Below are 19,703 nucleotides of genomic sequence, written 5' to 3' on the forward strand. Positions count from 1 at the left end.
TGGATAACAGTGGCTGCCAAGTGACCAAAATGTGAATGCATCCCTCTTTTTTCTCACAAACACACTCACATGACAAGATTTGGTCTTCTGTGCAGTTACAGCATGAATGTCCAGTAGCCTATAATTGTCCTGTCTAGCTAATTAAGATCAAACAATGTACAGGGAGCATACAGCAAATAGGGACATACAGGTAACTGCCAAAATAAACAGCAACAAAAAGTATTTTAATAGGCTGTTGGGCCACCACGAGCCAGAACTGCTTCAATGCAACTTGGCATAGATTCTGGAACTCTTAACTCTGGAAACACACCTGTGTGGAAGCACCTGGTTTCAATATACACTGCTCAAAAAAATAAAGGGATCACTGAAATAACACATCCTAGATCTGAATGAATGAACTATTCTTATTAAATACTTTTTTCTTTACATAGTTGAATGTGCTGACAACAAAATCACACAAAAATTATCAATGGAAATCAAATTTATCAACCCATGGAGGTCTGGATTTGGAGTCACACTCAAAATTAAAGTGGAAAACCGCACTACAGGCTGATCCAACTTTGATGTAATGTCCTTAAAACAAGTCAAAATTAGGCTCAGTAGTGTGTGTGGCCTCCACGTGCCTGTATGACCTCCCTACAACGCCTGGGCATGCTCCTGATGAGGTGGCGGATGGCCTCCTGAGGGATCTCCTCCCAGACCTGGACTAAAGCATCCGCCAACTCCTGGACAGTCTGTGGTGCAACGTGGCGTTGGTGGATGGAGCGAGAGATGATGTCCCAGATGTGCTCAATTGAATTCAGGTCTGGGGAACGGGCGGGCCTGTCCATAGCATCAATGCCTTCCTCTTGCAGGAACTGCTGACACACTCCAGCCACATGAGGTCTAGCATTAGGAGGAACCCAGGGCCAACCGCACCAGCATATGGTCTTACAAGGGGATGTCATCTGAGGTCTGAGGATGTCATCTCGGTACCTAATGGCAGTCAGGCTACCTCTGGCGAGCCCATGGAGGGCTGTGCGGCCCCCCAAAGAAATGCCACCCCACACCATGACTGACCCACCGCCAAACCGGTCATGCTGGAAGATGTTGCAGAACGTTCTCCACGGCGTCTCCAGACTGTCACGTCTGTCACATGTGCTCAGTGTGAACTTGCTTTCATCTGTGAAGAGCACAGGGCGCCAGTGGCGAATTTGCCAATCTTGGTGTTCTCTGGCAAATGCCAAACGTCCTGCATGGTGTTGGGCTGTAAGCACAACCCCCACCTGTGGACGTCGGGCCGTCATACCACCCTCATGGAGTCTGTTTCTGACCGTTTGAGCAGACACATGCACATTTGTGGCCTGCTGGAGGTAATTTTGCAGGGCTCTGGCAGTGCTCCTCCTTGCACAAAGGCGGAGGTAGCGGTCCTGCTGCTGGGTTGTTGCCCTCCTACGGCCTCTTCCACGTCTCCTGATGTACTGGCCTGTCTCCTGGTAGCGCCTCCATGCTCTGGACACTACGCTGACAGACACAGCAAACCTTCTTGCCACAGCTCGCATTGATGTGCCATCCTGGATGAGCTGCACTACCTGAGCCACTTGTGTGGGTTGTAGACTCCGTCTCATGCTACCACTAGAGTGAAAGCACCGCCAGCATTCAAAAGTGACCGAAACATCAGCCAGGAAGCATAGGAACTGAGAAGTGGTCTGTGGTCACCACCTGCAGAATCACTCCTTTATTGGTGGTGTCTTGCTAATTGCCTATAATTTCCACCTGTTGTCTCTTCCATTTGCACAACAGCATGTGAAATTTATTGTCAGTGTTGCTTCCTAAGTAGAAAGTTTGATTTCACAGAAGTGTGATTGACTTGGAGTTACATTGTGTTGTTTAAGTGTTCCCTTTATTTTTTTGAGCAGTGTACTTTGTATCCCTCATTTACTCAAGTGTTTCCATTATTTCAGCAGTTACCTGTACATGTCTAGTATACACCACCACCTATGCATGTCAGGTAGCCTAGATGTTAGAGGGAAAGTTGTTGGCTCAAGACCCAGGCCGGAACATTACAAACGGGAACTGGGAACTGAACTGGCACCTGAAGGGCTGCTGGTATCTGATCCCAGGTCCGAATGACTGCTGTTGTACCCAAGAGCAAGACAGTAAACTCCAAATTGTTCCCATCCAGGGATTCTGCCTCTTAACAACAATTAAGTACCATCTTTATTCTATTACGATAAACTTAAAATGTAATAAATTGTGTCTTAGTAGGCCTATTATTTGGTTATGTAAGTGAGGACTTGGTGGACTGTATATTCTTTAGGTTAAGTTTTACTTGCTCCCGTGTGCTGGTAAGGACACAGATGACAGACAAGTAGGACTCCAGTTGAGGTGGTTTAATAACGCTAAAGATGCACAGGCATGGAACAGCACCGTACAGTGCATTCAGGAAGTATTCAAACATTTGGTTACGTTACAACCTTATTCTAAAATTGATTAAATCGTTTTTTCCCCTCAATCTACACACTATACCCCATAATGACAAAGCAAAAACAGTTTTTTCTACATTTTTGCGAATGCATAAAAACAAAAACAGAAATATCACATTTACGCAAGTATTCATACCCTTTACTCAGTACTTTGTAGAAGCACCTTTGGCATCAATTACAGCCTTGAGTCTTCTCTTGGTTATGTCACTACAAGTTGGGCACACCTGTATTTGGGGAGTTTCTCCCATTCTTCTCTGAAGATCCTCTCAAGCGCTGTCAGGTTGGATGGGAACGTTGCTGCACAGCTATTTTCAGGTCTCTCCAGAGATGTTGGATCTGGTTTAAGTCCGGGCTCTGGCTGGGCCATTCAAGGATATTCAGAGGCTTGTCACGAAGCCACTCCTGCGTTGACTTGGCTGTGTGCTTAGGGTTGTTGTCCTGTTGGAAGGTGAACCCAGTCTGAGGTCCTGAGCGCTCTGGAAAGAAGTTGTCTCTGTACTTTGCTCCATTCTTCTTTCCCTCGATCCTGACTAGTCTCCCAGTCCCTGCCGCTGAAAAACATCCCCACAGCATGATGCTGCCACCACAATGTTTCACCGTTGGGATGGTGCCAGGTTTCTTCCAGACGTGACGCTTGGCATTCAGGCCAAAGAGTTCAATCTTGGTTTCATCAGACCAGAGAATCTTATTTCTCATGGCCTGAGAGTCCTTTCGGTGCCTTAGACCGCTTGGAGTTTGCCCATCATGTGCCTTTTACTGAGGAGTTGCTTCCGTCTGGCCACTCTACCACAAAGGCCTGATTGGTGGAGTGCTGCAGAGAAGGTTGTCCTTCTGGAATGTTCTCTCATCTCCACAGAGGAATTCTGGAGCTCTGTCAGAGTGACCATCGGGTTCATGGTCACCTCCCTAACAAAGGACCTTCTCCCCCAATTGCTCAGTTTGGCTGCACTGCCAGCTCTAGGAAGAGTCTTGGTGGTTCCAAACTTCCATTTAAGAATGATGGAGGCCACTGTGTTCTTGGGGACCTTCAATGTTGCAGAAATGTTTTGGTACCCTTCCCTAGATCTGTGCCTCGATATAAGCCTGTCTTAGAGCTCTACGGACAATTCTTTCGGCCTCATGGCTTGGTTTTTGCTCTGACATGCAATGTCAACTGTGGGACCTTATATAGACAGGTTGACTCCAATCAAATTGTAGAAACATCTCAAGAATGATCAATGGAAACAGGATGCACCTGAGCTCAATTTCAAGTCTCATAGCAAAGGGTATGGATATGTATGTAAATAAGGTATTTCTGTTTATTTTATTCTAAAAACCTGTTTTTGCTTTGTCATTATGGGGTATTGTGTGTAGATTGATGATAAAAATAAATATTAGAATATGGCTTTAATGTAACAAAATGTGGAAACAGTCCAGAGGTCTGAATACTTCCCGAATGCACTGTATGGATGTGCGTGCGTGTGTGTGGTATATTAACAAGGACGCACACTGGCCATGGCTAACACAATAAAAGCTATCTGGTGGGAAAACACAAGGATGGCTGGAACTTTCTCTCTCTTGACTTCTCTCGAGCTGATCTTCTCTGAGTTCGAGATCACCCAGCATGCTCTGCTCCACTTCCCCGGTGGGCGGAGCTACAACTCTGATATGATGATCTAACGTTACTGATATGATTAACTACAAATACTTCACAGCCTTTTGTACAGGTTACCACTTTGTAACAGTAGCTAACTGAACTTCAAAGTCACTTTTCAAGGTCACTTTCAACTACTGAAAAGTCACAGCCACTGACCCGACGGGAGGTGGGACCCTGTGACGTAGTTTTCAGACTGCTGGCGTTGTTTACAGTTAGTGAGGATTTTGTAGCATGACTTGTCAAACGTCAAGCACTAAATGGCCATTAAAGTAATTTCGGAAATTATGAAGAAAGAAGCTCTGTGACACAGGTGAGTCGCTAATTTCTATTCATGTATGCTTGAAGTCAGTTGGCTATTTTATGTTTGCAAATGTTCAATCATTTGCTTTCGTTGTAGTCAGCAATATACATCTTTCTCACTGAACTCGTTCCTTTAGTTACATGAAACAATGTGTGCAATGTCCGATTGAACACTGATCTGCAAAAAGGCTAACACATGTATGCAGTTTGTTTTACGTTCATCAATGATCGACTCGTAGGCTACACTTGATTTCAAGAACAATCTTACATTTTAAATTGAGAAAAGTTAGAGTAATTTGTTTTTCCTAATCCTATGACACCTAACGTTACAGCCACACAATTCATTCTGCTACTTCACCAGTCGTTTGAAGGTTCGCTATTGCCCTTTTAAAATATGTTTGTTTATCCTGTTTCAAAGTAGCCACTAAAGTATATTAAATGGTTGTTGTATTTCAGTGAATGTTTGCAACGGATGCAGTTTTCAATGCGACTTTGTCAGAGATTCAATGATTTAGAAAATATTTTTTATTTTCGTCCGCTGAAACTATGCCGACTCACTGTTTGTAACATTAGGCTATAACAACGTGACAATAGTGCAATAAACGTTTACTTTTGTTGCGCTTAGTTTAGGTAGCCTCTACAAATAATAATGAGATCCCCTAACTGTGGACGTTGAATAAGGCTACTACAGAGTCGATATATTTAATCTGCATTTCAATAAAACTTCGAGGCCTGAGCTATCTGAAGCCTGGAGACTCCCTTGAATCATAAAGCCTGTGTAGACTCGGCAATATACTACAATACAATCCACTCCTTTGTGTTTTTGGATCTACCAAAGATATGTTTTGAAGCAATTTTATGCAATTGTGCACGGACATGGGATCAGTCATGCGTTATTGAAGTTCAGACCTATTTTACATAAAACAAGGCAACAAAAAAACGTAGCTACTCTCAAGCGGATATGAACATCTATTTTTAACCTCCCAAGTTATGTCTGTTCTATCTGCCTCTGTCCTGACAACAATGAACCGGCTTTGTCAAACGTCGTGTCTCTGCATTCCATCATTGAGAGAATGTGATCACTTCATAATGACTACCATTAGTAGCCTAGGCCCTAATGATAAGTAAATGTGTGCTTATGTAGGTCTATTTATCAAGGATAAATATATAATGAATTGTAATTTATTGTGACAATTAATTTCAAGTTTAATATAGTCTGGTGTTGTAAATTTTTTATTTCAATCATGCTATTTTGGGTTAGAGAAAGGGAAGGATAGGTGATAACAATAGTTGTCATGACATTGCCTCGGTTTGTGGTGGTCAATGTCACACATTCGCCTTGCACTTAGAAATCACATGGTTGTTGTCAAGTCGATAGGAGGCGGTTCCTCTTTCCGCATGAGAGCTACTAGCTGCTGCATACACCAATCTAATAAACTGAAGAGCCATCTGACTCTTATAAGTCAATCTACACACACTCCAAATGGGTCCGAGGCCATGACAATAGTGGCATATTCAGATGAGTTGAATAGTTTTTGTTTTTCAAGGGTAGCAAAGTAGACTAGAATGTTGGCTGTATAGCTCTACTTCTGTCCCTGAAACCACTCTCTCTTTCACCGCTGTCTCATCGCTATTCAATAGATCTACTGTGTGTTACAGTGGTTGACTGACTCGACTTTCGACAGTGAATGGATATTGATGTTCAAGTTTGCCAATGTGTGTGTGTTGTGTATCTCGTTCTCTCTTTCCTTCTCCTCTCTCTTGTCATTAGTTTTAGGCCTTGACACATGGCAGCAAGATTGCACATTAGCATGTGTGGCATCATGTTTGTCTGTTTGTGTGTTAGTCACTTTCAACTCTGTACACTCTCTTTCATAGTTCTATTCATTAGTCCTGGGCTTAATAAACTGAGACCAATAATTATTATGTATGTTTGTGTGTTGACGTGTGTGTGTGCGTGTGTCTGTTTTAAAGGGTATATGTGTATTACTCACAGCCTCTTATCTCTCTTTTCATAGTGTAAATGGAGTCATTGCGAGGCTCCGGGGGCCTCTCCCGCGAGTACAAACTGGTGATGTTGGGAGAGGGGGGAGTGGGGAAGAGCGGTGAGTACACACACTCATAACACACTCATAATTATGCTTAACTGCACTCCTCCTCACTCTTACTTAGTGCATGTCTTTTCTTCTGTCTTGCTGTCTGTTTTTACATATTATGTCTGACTGACTATTCTTCTCCACCTCTGTCTTGATTTACCTCATTACTTCTCCTAATGCCGCCTTGTATTTTCTATGTTTCTCTGACACACCCTCCAAGTGCAGTCAGATAGTCAGAGTTCTCTTCTCGTAAGCATGGGCGTTGGCCGCTTTCTACGGCAGTGTGGGGTGCCGTTTGGGTGGCTGTCGTCAGGAAGACGCGTCAGTGCCTAGCAACCGCCTTCCCCCCCCTCTTGGCTACTGTTGCCATGGATACTGGCAGAGTTCACCTGGTATAGGTACACAGAAAAGTAGTAAAAACATCGGCGAGAGGGAGGATTTGGAGGGATAGCGGGAGAGATGGGTCGTTAAAAACAACATCTGTGCCTGCTTTCGCCATGGAAACTAGAGTGGGTGTACACTGATGCTGCAGAGGAGGAGATACTGTGTGTTTCTGTGTAAGCTGCAGGGTGTGTTTATCTATGTGTGTGAACCACTACCCGCCTGGAGGGAGAAAAATGAGATGGAGAAGTGTGTGTGTGATACAACCAGGGTTATGTAATAAAGTCTCCCTCATTGACTTCGTAATCCCTTTATCTCTCCATCTCTCTCTTTCTTCTGCTCTTTCTTCTGATCTGCTGTAGTTTGTTTCTGATTTCTCCTCTTTGGTTTATTGATGCAGTGCCTGTTCAGCTTTGTGACAATGTAATTGCCCCCCAAAAAGCTTGTGAAAACTTAAAACTCTCTCTCTTTCTCCTCAGCTATTATAATGCAGTTTATCAGCCACAGGTTCCCTGAAGACCATGACCCCACCATAGGTGAGAGAGTGCTTGGCATCTGATCAAACTAACGCCACTCATATTTGGCCTGCTTTTAACCACACCAAAAACGTCTACATCAAATCAGTGATCGTGTCGTATTTTGAATTAATCATTAATTTTATATATACAGTTTAATGGGTACACCGCCCCATTCATGAAAATGGATTGCTCCTACAGAGAGTGAGTCACCTGGCAGTGGCTTGCTATATAAAGCAGGGATCGAGGCATTCATACTGTTCGATTGAACATTAGAATGGGCAAAACGAGTGACCTAAGAAGCGTTGAGAGTGGTATGTTCGTCACGGCCGGGCACTCCGGATCCAGTGTCTCAGAAACTGCTGCCCTCCTGGGATTTTCACACACGACAGTGTCTAGTGTTTCCCAAGAATGGTGAGACAAACAAAAAACATCCAGTCAGCGGCAGTTCCTGTGTGCGAAAACAGCTCGTTGATGAGAGAGGTCGAAGGAGAATGGCAAAAATCGTGCAGGCTAACAGGCGGGCCACAAACGGACAAATAACGGCACAGTACAACAGTAGTGTGCAGAACGGCATCTTGGAGTGCACAACTCGTTGATCCTTATCACGGATGGGCTGGGCTGTTGTAGCAGACGAGCACACAGGGTTCCACTCATATCAGCTAAAAATAAGAAGTGGTCACACGATTGCCAACACTGGACAATTGAGGAGTGGAAAAACATCACCTGGTCCGACAAATCCCAGTTCCTGTTGCGTCCCAGTTCCTGATGGCATAGTCCATGGACCCATCCTGCCTGGTGTCAACGGTACAGACTGGTGGCGGTGCCGTACCGCCGTCCAATCTGCAGCAACTGCATGATGCCATCGCTTCAGCATAGACCAACATCCCTGTGGAATTTATCTGACTTGTAAAATCCATACCCCTAATAATTCAGGCTGTTCTGGCGGCAAAGGGGGATCCGACCTGGTACTAGACGGGTGTACCTACAGTTATATTCATAACTGTACTTTACCTTGCAGTCGGTCACTCTGCATAACATACTATGGGTACAATCACACCCCAACCCGGGTCAGAGGGTACCAAACGTCAGCAAAAGCACACACAGGTTCCACCGGCTTCAAAATGGGTTTACAGAAGCCAACTTCTTCCCTAAAACTTACCTGAGAAGCCTGAACTGTCAGCGCCCCATATAGGGAAACAGAACCTGCTGCAACTTGGCTATGCGCACTGACATGCTGCCACTACAGCCCAAGTCCATAGACCCCACGGTTCCAAGAACAATACTTACCTCGCGAGCCTGAAACGTCAGAACTCGTACAAGGAACCGCAAATCCCAAACAACAGAACACCTGTCGTAACTTGGTAAAGCGCATCCGCTCGCTGCATAGCATCACCAGAGTCGATGAACCACGGCTTATGACATGTAACTACACAATCATCCTGTATAGCCATTAAAATACCACTCAATGTCTCTCCCAGAGGATGCATACAAGACACAGATCCGCATCGACGATGAACCAGCCAACCTGGACATACTGGACACAGCAGGACAGGTACACTTCCTCACAAAGGGCTTCCATATAAATGTCACGTCTCCACCTCTTTTGGCTGCGTCTCATTCTCAATAGTCTAATATGGCTTCCTCCCCTCCTCTCCTTCATCTACTGATCTGTAAACATAGGATAGGTGAAAGCAATATGAAAGAACACCTGGGAAGGACTGGGAATTTGCTTTCATCTGTCTAGTTTTTTTGCATCAGTTCAAATAGAGTAAAGGAGAAGAGGAGAGGAAAGCCTCTCCCTCTATCCCAATGCTCACTTTCCTTTAAATCAGCCCTTTCCGACGGTCTCTCCCTGTCTCTCAAGTCCATTCAATCAGTCTTATTAGGATGATAACTTATCATTGATAAGTAGTTATCTTACATTGCCAAAGCAAACCCAGAGGAACATATTTCACTCTGTCACATCTCCCCTTCACCGTCATAACGTCCGCATCCTTATTCTTCTCAACTTTCTTTTAAGCGTCGCTCACTCCATCTACTCCTTTTCTTTTTCCACAAACGTACATCATTTCTGTCTCTCACCCGCTCCCCACAATGGTGTCTTTCCCTGTCTCTCTGACTCATCCATAGACACGTATGGTTCACTTATAATATTAGTCATTTTCCATATATGGTCATGTACATGTTCTATAATATATGCCCGTGACTGGGTTTGTTTGTACCATACCAAAGTCAGGGAAGTGTCCACACAGAGAATTGCAGTTCACTGTCCACACAGTCCACTGTCTCAAGTGACCCTTAACTTCTGAGTCATCCAAATTCTAATCTTTTTTTTCTGTGGGTCTCCATGTTCGTCCTACAGTAGTTTGTAGGACAGACAGACCAATGTATTGGTGATTGATTTTCTTGATGCTCTCAGGCACACACACACATACCAGTATGTGTGTGTGTGTGTGGGGGGGGGTGTCTTCTATCCTTGTGGGGACCTAAAATGCCCCCAAAACAAGCTAAATTCTCCCTCGTAGGGACATTTCCCACGTCCCCATGAGGGTAAAGGCTATTTTAAGCTTAGGGGTTATGTTTAGGTTTAGGGTTACAATTAGGGTTAGGAGTTAGGTTAGGGAAAGTAGGATTTTGAATGGAAATACATTTTATGTCCCTGCGAGGATAGAAGAACATAACGTGTGTGTGTGGCACCGGGATATATAATGTTACCTAAGTATTTTGCTGTGATGCTTTCTGTATCAGTCCTTAACCACTCTCTCTACCCCCCCCACACATGCCCCTTTCCAGGCGGAGTTCACAGCCATGCGGGACCAGTACATGCGGGCGGGCGAGGGCTTCATCATCTCCTACTCCATCACAGATAGGCGGAGCTTACAGGAGGCGCGCCAGTTCAAGCAGCTCATTGACCGTGTGCGCCGCTCCGCCAACACCCCCGTGGTACTGGTGGGCAACAAGTCTGACCTGACCCATCTCAGACAGGTGAGAATTAAGGGAAAGGAGGGAGAGGGAAAGGGACGCCCATTGGTAGCCTTGGCACTACAGTATGTTTTGCCCACTATCTGGCTGCATTAAAATCCTACCGCTGTTCAAAATGCCTGTCTTTTATATATTTACTGGAAGATCTACAGATTGCATGTCTGACTGGTATGGTATACCTTTAGATTCCCTGGGGAATCTGTAGATTTACCAAGGAGACGGGGAATCTGTAGATTTACCAAGGAGACAGGGAATCTGTAGATTTACCAAGGAGACAGGGAATCTGTAGATTTACCAAGGAGACAGGGAATCTGTAGATTCAAACATTTACCGTAACATATACAGTGCCTTCAGAAAGTATTCATAGCCCTTGCTTTATTCCACATTTTGTTGTTACAGCCCGAATACAAGGGGATTAAATATATATATATTTTTTCTCTCACCCGTCTACACATAATACCACATAATGACAAAGTGAAAATGTTTTTAGAAATACAGTATCTAATTTACATAAGTATTCACACTCCTGAGTCAATACTTTGTAGAAGCACCTTTGGCAACAATTACAACTGTGAGTCTTTCTGGGTAAGTTTCCAAGAGTTTTCCACACCTGGATTGTACAGCAGTTGCCCATTTATTCTTTTAAAAGGGGAATTCATCGTCCAGTGTCTGGTGGAAAGCAGGCTGAACCAGGTTTTACTCCAGGCATACCCATAACATGATGCAGTATGCTTGAAAATATGGAGAGTGGTACTCAGTAATGTGTTGGATTGGATTTGCCGCAAACATAACAATTTGTATTCGGGACAAAAAGTGAATTGCATTGCCACATTTTTTGCAGTAATACATTAGTGCCTTGTTGCATTTTTTAAATATTTTTTATTCTGTACAGGTTTCCATCTTTTCACCCTGTCCATTAGGTTAGTATTGTGGAGTAACTACAATGTTGTTAATCCATCCTCAGTTTTCTCCCATCACAGCCTTTAAATTCTGTAACACTTTTAAAGTCACCATTGGCCTCATGGTGAAATCCCAGAGGTTTCCTTCCCCTCTGGCAACTGAGTTAGGAAGGACGCCTGTCTTTGTAGTGACTGGGTGTATTGAAACACCATCTAAAGTGTAATTAATAACTTCACATGCTCATAAGGATATTCAATGTCTGCTTTTTTGGGGGGGACCAATTTACCAATAGGTGCTCTTCTTTGCGAGGCATTATAAATTCTCCCTGGTCTTTGTGGTTGAATCGGTGTTTGAAATTCACTGCTCGGCTGAGGGACCTTACAGATTTACGTGTGTGTGTAGGGTACAGAGATTAGGTAGTTATTCAAAAATCATGTTAAATACTATTATTGCACACAGAGTCCATGCAACTTATGTGACTTGTTATTAGAATTTGTACTCCTGAACTTATTTAGGCTTTCCTTTTTATTTTTATTTATTTAACCTTTATTTAACTAGGCAAGTCAGTTAAGAACAAAGTCTTATTTACAATGATGGCCTACCAAAAGGCAAAAGACCTCCTGCGGGGACAGGGGGCAGGGATTATTATTATTATTTTTTTTAATAAAAAATAAATATAGGACAAAACACACATCACGACAAAAGAGACAACCCTACATAAAGAGAGACCTAAGACAACAACATAGCAAGGCAGCAACACATGACAACATAGCAAGGCAGCAACACATGACAACACAGCATGGTAGCAACACAACATGACAACAACATGGTAGCAGCACAAAACATGGTACAAACATTATTGGGCACAGACAACAGCAAAAAGGGCAAGAAGGTAGAGACAACAATACATCACGCAAAGCAGCCATAACAAAGGGGGTGTCATTTTTTATTAATTTGTAAACATTTCGAAAAACATAATTCCACTTTGACATTATGGTGTATTGTGGGTAGGCCAGTGGGGGAAAAATATATTTAATCAATTTTAAATTCAGGCTGCAACACAACAAAATGTGAAAAAATTCTACAGGTTTGAATAGTTTCTGAAGGCACTGTACATCATGACTCTATTTGGTACCATATACTGTACATACCAGAGGAGGCTGGTGGGAGCAGCTAAAGGAGGATGGGCTCATTGTAATGGCTGGAATGGATAGGTGGAACAGAGTCAACCATGTGGTTCACATATGTTTGATATGTTCCATTCCAGCCATTACAATGAGCCCATCCTCCTATAGCTCCTCCCACCAGCATATACCAATTATCTTCTGTGTGTGGGTTTTATCTGTATATTGGCTTTGAACATGCTATTTCCCTCCGCTGCACTAGGTGTCAGTAGAGGAGGGGAAGGAACTGGCCCGGGAGTTCCAGTGCCCCTTCTTCGAGACCTCAGCGGCATTTCGCTATTACATCGACGAGGTATTTGCCGCCCTGGTCCGCCAGATTCGCCAGCGCGAGGCAGAATCGGTCCGCGGCAGCGAGAGGAAAACCAGGAGGAGCCAGTCGTTCTGGAGCCGCATGCGCTCCACTTTCCACAAGAAACAGCACTCTGAGCACTGAGAGACGCTGTGAGATATGACAGTCCCCCCTCCAGTGGTACCCTTACAGCCCCAATTCCTAGTTCCAACTTCCACGAGGAGACCAATGACTCTTATCAGAGTTAGATTGAGTGTTTGCAATGGGCAATTAAACTAACAATCATTAGTGAAGATATGAGTCTTCTGTGCGCTTTAGAGAAGGCAGGAACTGTGCTGATGTACCGTATGCTCATTGCGCTGAAAATTGGGTCTGGTTTTTAACGACAGCCGACGTTAGCATTTTAGTAGCCAATGAAACCAATTGACTGTAGTGTTGTATATTTTAAATGCTGAGACACTGTGGAGTTGGCCTGAAGTTGCAACATTTCTTTGATGGAGAGCCAGTGAGGAGACGTTTAGGTGAAACTGTACCTCACAGGGAGGGATGGGGGGCCTGAAGAGAGGTAGAGATCATGGGGAATTGGAGAGGGGAAGGGAGCAAAGACTAGGCTATGCAGGATATTCAGAAGGTCACATAGTAGGTAAAGGGGCATAGGTGTTGAGGAGTGAACTCCAAAGTTTGATTTAAAGGCAGTTGGTTGGGAAATACGAAGGGGTATGAGACGTGAGTTTGAAGATTAAAGGGAGGGTCCCAACGGATGTGGTTTATCTTGCCAGCCAATGAAAGAGAAGGATGAAAAGAATAAAAAGTTTGTAATATAGAAGATGATGAAAACAAAGACATTCTGATAGCATTCACTGTGCATTTAGGTTCCTCTGTTTCAATTGAAAAGCCATCAATTGATTATTGCTTAGTGTTTGTAAGCTGACCAGCCTGAAAAGCCATGTTTCAGTAGGAGTGGGTATACTTTGAGTGTGAACTGAGTTGCAGGGGATATTTAATACACAGGTGGTGTTGATGTTGACAAGTCATTACTATGCAGCATTGCCTAATATGGTCCACTGATCTATACTTGGGCTGATAGTTGGCTTGGGCAATATGTTGATCATATCCAAATGACATAAATCACTGGATTTAAAAACAATTTTAGAATGGGATTTGATGGGCGTAGCTGGCATTTTAATTTTGCTCTGCCTACAACAGGGTTTGATTGTGTTCATATAGTGTTTCAGCGGATAGAGACAATGCCAAGTACAATACCTCTCCAGAGTGATACACACTCACTCCTTTATTACCCCCTGCCCTGTAGTACACCGGTTGTGCTCTTATTATTTCAGCACTCCGTGGATCTGGTAGTGCCACATATGGGAGAATATGTTTTGTTTGTTTTATTCCTCTTGATCATGATTGTTTCCTTAATTTATTTTATATTAACACGTTAAAATAAAATGGACTTCCATTTGCTGGTTGGTTGTCTGGCCTCTCCTTATGTGTGTGAGTCGCCCCCCTGTGGCAGTATAAGGTTTCGCAGTAAATATAATCCACAGCAATGAGTTGCCTTGACTATTGTTTTTGAATAACTACAAGTGTTAATTTTCATGTATGTTATCACATATTATTCAATAGCGTGCTCCACTGAAACGACTAATGCCATGTACAATACAATCCATGTATTGTGTTGTGGAAGAACCTCCTACAAGTAACGTGGGTAATGATTACTGTGTAATAGGACTTTCGCTTTGTTGTCCCTCCACAGATTCCGTCCATGGGTAAAGGAGATGTGAAGTTGTTCGTGTTGTGAAGCTAACTCTCTAGCGCAAATAAAAAATAAATAAACAAATTCTGTTGGCGGACGTTTGGGGCACATTGTGACATATTGAACTGTGCAGATTTTATTGGGCAGCTCTTGCCAGAAGACGGTATAGAACGTTGTAGATAGATTGCTAGCTAACACGGACACAGGCCTAATCAATCCACAGTTGCAAAGGAAAGCAAGTGTCCCCTGTCGCCAGCATGGACTCTTGGATTCGATTTAGTGCGCAGAGCCAAGCCAAGGAACGAGTTTTCAGGTGCAGTAGCTAAAATGTATTAGAGTTGAGATTTCTCAAGACAGCAAAAAAAAATAACAATGTCAACAAGTTACATTTATTACACTTATTTGTTAACTATCACTAGCAGTCAATACAAACTGAAATTCAAGAGCATACAAAAATGTGTATATAAGAGGACGAAAAAGTACAAATAACGTTATAAAAGTCCAGCGAAGTGGGTGACCTTTCGTACCGTTCAGTTCTCGAATTTTTGTAGGTTTTTGGCTGCGGTTGCTCCTGCCCGACACTGCCTACCTCCCGGTGTTATTGGGTACTGCGGGACCGCTGATTTTGGGTTCGAATTGTGGGGGCTCATGCACAACGAGGTTAATGCAGTGTTTTGTCTCGGGCTCTCCCAAACCTGGATAAATGAAACCATGACAATTGCTATTTTCAGCCTTTCCCTATCAAGTGGCCATTGTCCCAACTGTATTTGGTATTATACTGATAGTTACTGTAGCTACATGAAAGTAAGTACCAATTGCCCTTGACATGAAAACTGGAGAAAGTAGACGAAGTTGAGCCCAAGTTATTCATCGCAAGATGCAAAAAATTGACTGAACTATAGTAACATAGCTATAATCAGATTTTGACACATTTGATTCATTTTCTGTGTTCACACAGGGCTGCACAGTACACCTGTACATTGTTAGGTTACACTCTCCAGAAGGGTGGGGCAAGTGTTGAGCTCCTGAAGACAGTGAAACAACTGGAAGCTCATGTGAGCCTAACAAGGAAGTGTAAGTCACTGTCTGCAAGTCAATGCTACACTTCTGTGTCTTAGGATTGTGTCTCAGGCTTACTCTTTGTACATCAATTCTGGGTTTCACGTCAATCTCTCTCTCTCTCTCTCCAGTGATGCGTCTAGGGAACTCCGCAGAGGCTGTGGAGGCAGCGAAACGTGCTGTGCACCTCTCGGACAGCGTGCTGCGTCTCTGTCTGACCGTGGCCCACCTCAACAAGGCCATGTACTTCGCCTGTGACAACGTGCTGTGGGCCGGCAAGGCTGGCCTCCTGCCCCAACTGGACCAGGTCAAGTGGAGCCAGAGATCCTTCAGGTGACTGTTATAATTGGGAAATTTAAGCCTTAAATTCGACCACATTAGGAATCAGTCTATTTGAGGTGGCCAAGGTCATCAGAAGTCCTGTAATGAACTTTACTACTATTGGCAGTTGTTAACTACATTCTCTCTCCCTAGAGCTATTTTCTATCGCTTTCGTTATCTAATTGTACCTCTTAACTACCCCTCTTCGCTCCTTTTTCTTTTGTTCAATGTCTCCTACATCCTCTCTTTTCCGGTCTCTCACTATCTTTACTTTCTCTCAGATTTGACATGAATCTCTCTCTGCCTCACACTCTTAATCTCTCACATCTTTCTCTCTCGTTCTCTACAGGTACTACCTCTTTGCCCTCATTCTCAACCTAACCCGGGACGCCTACGAGATCCGCCTGCTTATGGAGCGTGAGGCCCGCTCCTCCCATGTGGGGTCAAAGGCTACCTGGACCTCTTCTCCTCCCTCTCCACACCCCTCTTCACTCACCCCCGAGAACGTCGACCTCTCCGACCCCTCTTCCCTTCCCGGAGCCATATTACCTGTACGCCTCCGCAGACAGTTCCACCTGCTGGTGACGGTGCTGCGAAGCAACCCACCGCTGCTGCTGGACCTGCTGAAGAACGTGTGCGACGTGTTCATCCCCCTGGACCGGCTGGGCATCTACCCCACCGGCCAGGGCTTCGTGGGGGCCTGTGGCCTGGCCTCTTCGGTCCTCTCCATCCTCACCATCGTCCACCCCTGGCTCAAGCTCAAACCTTGAAGAAGCCAGAATATTTGGTTGAACGTTCTAGCTCGAGTCGAACATTCCTCAAGCCTTGAAGGAGACATTTTGGCCAAACTTTTTAGGTCCCCTAGAAGTGAAGAAGTGCTGTTGTGTCGAGGAAGGCAGCATGACACAAGAGCAGGGGTCCTGTACACTGCTTGCTTGGAAGGTTTTACGTTTTTTATTTGGAATGCCAACATTTTGGGCAGATCATGCTCGGACGAAGGTTGGTGGACTGAAACAGTGGCATTTCGAATCAAAGAGAGAAAATGTGCAAATGAGCGCTGTATTGGAAATCTGTCTTTTGTATTCAGTTCGTGCTCTGAAATTTTCAAACACAAAGTTCCCCAAAAGCCATTTGGTTGAGTAGTTGTTAACGACCTGCCCTATGCAAGTGTATAGAACCGGCACATGGAAAATTGTTGAGTCAGAACGGTAGACGTTTAAACACCTTAAAGCACCATACATCACAACTAATGGGCTTTGTGAAGTGATACATAGTACAAAGAAACACACAATTGAATGACGATCTGGTTATCTCAACACAAGCTGCGGGGAGCACATTTATAACCTTAATCAGTGTTTTAAAAGGATCCTGATCTCCAGTTAGGAGACAATTCCGTATCCATATGGTGTTTCTGTCCTGTTAGCATTAAATTATGTAATTGGAAAAGATTATCTGTACAGTATTGGTTTTGGAAATGCGCCAATGTCATCCCTGTAGAACGCTGTACAGCTAGATAAGTGGAAACGTTTACTCAGTTAAAACATCACATATTAAATCTTAATGTCAATGAAAAGGTGCAATGAAATATTTGATCATACTGTGTGTGAATATGTAATAATAATGACTTTTGAAGTGAAGGATCCTTTTTATAAATGGTAAAAGGGGACATTTATGGGCTGCCAGTCAGCTGTATTTTTGTGCTCATAGTGGTAATACTGTATGTCCATCTATATTACCAACATTTATGCATGCGTGACGTGAATTAGTACGTTTACAGAGCCAGAAAAATGAAAGCAAATGATTCGGTCAACTCGGGCATCTAATGATTCTGTCTGTTTAACTAGTTGAATTCACCCGACAGCTAATTATTTAGTCTACTTGGAAGTAAATTTGTTTGTCTACTTAAAAATCAATTTGTATAACTCAATTACATCAATAGTATATATTAAAGCCAAGCCATTTGAAGCTATTCAAACAGATGCGAATGGAACTATAATAGATATGTAAGTGTACTCAGCTGTCAGACACTGCAGTGGCATAAAACCAGTCTAACTTTCAAACAGCTCTTTTTTTAAAAACCTTTGACTTTCTCCTTTATATTGAGTGCCTTAAGAAAGTATTCATACCCCTTGTCTCACCCATCTACACACAATAGCCCATAATGACAAAGTGAAAACATGTTTTTCCAAATTTTTGCAAAATTATTGAAAAATGGAATACAGAAATATCTAATTTACATAGGTATTCACACCCCTGAGTCAATACTTTGTAGAGGCACCTTTTGCAGTGATTACAGCTGTGAGTCTTTCTGGGTAAGTCTCTAAGAGCTTTCCATACCTGGATTGTGCAACATTTGTTCATTGTTTTTGTCTAAATTCTTCAAGCTCTGTCAAATTGGTTGTTTTCATTTCTAGACAAACATTTTCAGGCCTTGCCATAGATTTTCAAGTAGATTTAAGTCAAAACTGTAACTCGGCCACTCAGGAACATTCACTGTCTTCTTGGTAAGCAACTCCAGTGTAGATTTGTCTTGTGTTTTAGGTTACTGTTGTGCTGAAAAGTGAATTAATATCCTAGTGTCTGGTGGAAAGCAGACTGAACCAGGTTTCCTTCCTCTCCGGCAGCTGCGTTAGGAAGGACGCCTGTATCTTTGTAGTGACTGGTTGTATTGATATACCATCTAAAGTGTAATTAATAACTTCACCATTCTTAAAGGGATATTCAATGTCAGCTTTTTTTTACACCAATCTACCAAAGGTGCCCTTCTTTGCGAGGCATTGAAAAACTTCCCTGGTCTTTGTGTTTGAATCTGTGTTTGTAAATCATTACTCGACTGAGGGACCTTACAGATAATTGTATGTGTGGAGTACAGAGATATAGTCATTCAAAATTCATGTTAAACACTATTATTCCACACAAAGTGAGTCCATGAAACTTGTATGCACATTTTTACTCCTTAACTTATTTAGGCTTGCCATAACAAAGGGGTTGAATACTTATTGCCTCAAGACATTCCAGCTTTTTATTTTTTATATTATTGTAGTGACCAAAGAAATCTTGATTTAATCAATTGACAAAAAAATCTCTATTTAATCAAAGGCTGCAACACAACAAAATGTGGAAAAAGTCCAGGGGTGTGAACTTTCTGTTACAGGGCAACCAGAGAATTGTGCTCTTAGTCAGTGTGCCGTTTGGTCTCGTCTTACTCGTTCTCCTTGACACGCTAATTGTGAACATGATTTCTGGTATAATCTCATTTAACACTACTTTGAGAGCCCTGAATCACACTATAGAGGTGTAACTGTCGATGATTCATGCTCAAATCGCAGACTATATAATAATGTATGGTTTTGTAAATACAGTAAATAACATTTGAACAGTTTTGATGAGAATTGGAGTGGTTTGTTACAACTATTTTCCTCAGTGAGTGAGGATATTTTTGTAGCCACGTGAAGACATTTGAAATCGTGTCTTTATATTAATGTACCACAAGTGCTGAGGCTTGGCCGCTGTGTGGAGAAAATGTTTTCACAAAATAAATGCCTTTTAATTGAAACTCTGTCGGCTCTATTGTATAAGTGTTGAGGGTTATTCTAATGCTGTTGACTGCTATGACTCAAGCATTTTTACATTTCAGACTTTAGAAATTGAACAGACGCGATTATCCAGAGCCATTTATAATCAGTGAGGACTTTACTGTGCCCTGAGGGACACCAGTAGTGAGACCATCCTTCATTTGACTGATCTTTGATTAGAAAATGAAACAAGAGCAACATCGTGGATGTTGGAGGATTCACAGATCACCTGTCCAGA

The 19,703-nt window shown here is 43.1% G+C and overlaps 2 protein-coding genes across 2 annotated transcripts; both read left to right on the forward strand.

The window, feature by feature from the left end:
* The first annotated feature begins 4,075 nt into the window (after positions 1 to 4,075).
* LOC129819830 (GTP-binding protein Rit1-like) lies at positions 4,076 to 14,220 on the forward strand. The gene is made up of 6 exons (XM_055876450.1): positions 4,076 to 4,411; positions 6,420 to 6,506; positions 7,358 to 7,414; positions 8,875 to 8,948; positions 10,190 to 10,381; positions 12,665 to 14,220. The coding sequence occupies exons 2-6, from the start codon at positions 6,425 to 6,427 to the stop codon at positions 12,893 to 12,895; spliced, it is 636 nt and encodes a 211-aa protein (XP_055732425.1). The 5' UTR covers positions 4,076 to 4,411; positions 6,420 to 6,424; the 3' UTR covers positions 12,896 to 14,220.
* Positions 14,221 to 14,321: 101 nt separating this feature from the next.
* Positions 14,322 to 19,446, forward strand: LOC129819829 (peroxisomal membrane protein 11B-like). The gene is made up of 4 exons (XM_055876449.1): positions 14,322 to 14,823; positions 15,469 to 15,584; positions 15,701 to 15,902; positions 16,240 to 19,446. Exons 1-4 carry the CDS (start codon positions 14,768 to 14,770, stop codon positions 16,658 to 16,660), a joined length of 795 nt encoding a protein of 264 aa, XP_055732424.1. The 5' UTR covers positions 14,322 to 14,767; the 3' UTR covers positions 16,661 to 19,446.
* Positions 19,447 to 19,703: the final 257 nt, after the last annotated feature.

This window comes from Salvelinus fontinalis, chromosome 22 (genome assembly GCF_029448725.1).
Source record: "Salvelinus fontinalis isolate EN_2023a chromosome 22, ASM2944872v1, whole genome shotgun sequence".
NCBI lineage: Eukaryota > Metazoa > Chordata > Actinopteri > Salmoniformes > Salmonidae > Salvelinus > Salvelinus fontinalis.

What these genes read in the sequence shown, in the direction of transcription:
- LOC129819829 (XM_055876449.1), top strand. Translation starts at nt 14,768, where the DNA reads ATGGACTCTTGGATTCGATTTAGTGCGCAGAGCCAAGCCAAGGAACGA. An exon ending in GCCAAGGAACGAGTTTTCAG is followed by an intron (nt 14,824 to 15,468) that starts GTGCAGTAGCTA and finishes GTGTTCACACAG; the next exon opens with GGCTGCACAGTACACCTGTA. An exon ending in TGTGAGCCTAACAAGGAAGT is followed by an intron (nt 15,585 to 15,700) that starts GTAAGTCACTGT and finishes CTCTCTCTCCAG; the next exon opens with TGATGCGTCTAGGGAACTCC.
- LOC129819830 (XM_055876450.1), top strand. Translation starts at nt 6,425, where the DNA reads ATGGAGTCATTGCGAGGCTCCGGGGGCCTCTCCCGCGAGTACAAACTG. An exon ending in GGGGGGAGTGGGGAAGAGCG is followed by an intron (nt 6,507 to 7,357) that starts GTGAGTACACAC and finishes CTTTCTCCTCAG; the next exon opens with CTATTATAATGCAGTTTATC. An exon ending in ACCTGACCCATCTCAGACAG is followed by an intron (nt 10,382 to 12,664) that starts GTGAGAATTAAG and finishes CCGCTGCACTAG; the next exon opens with GTGTCAGTAGAGGAGGGGAA.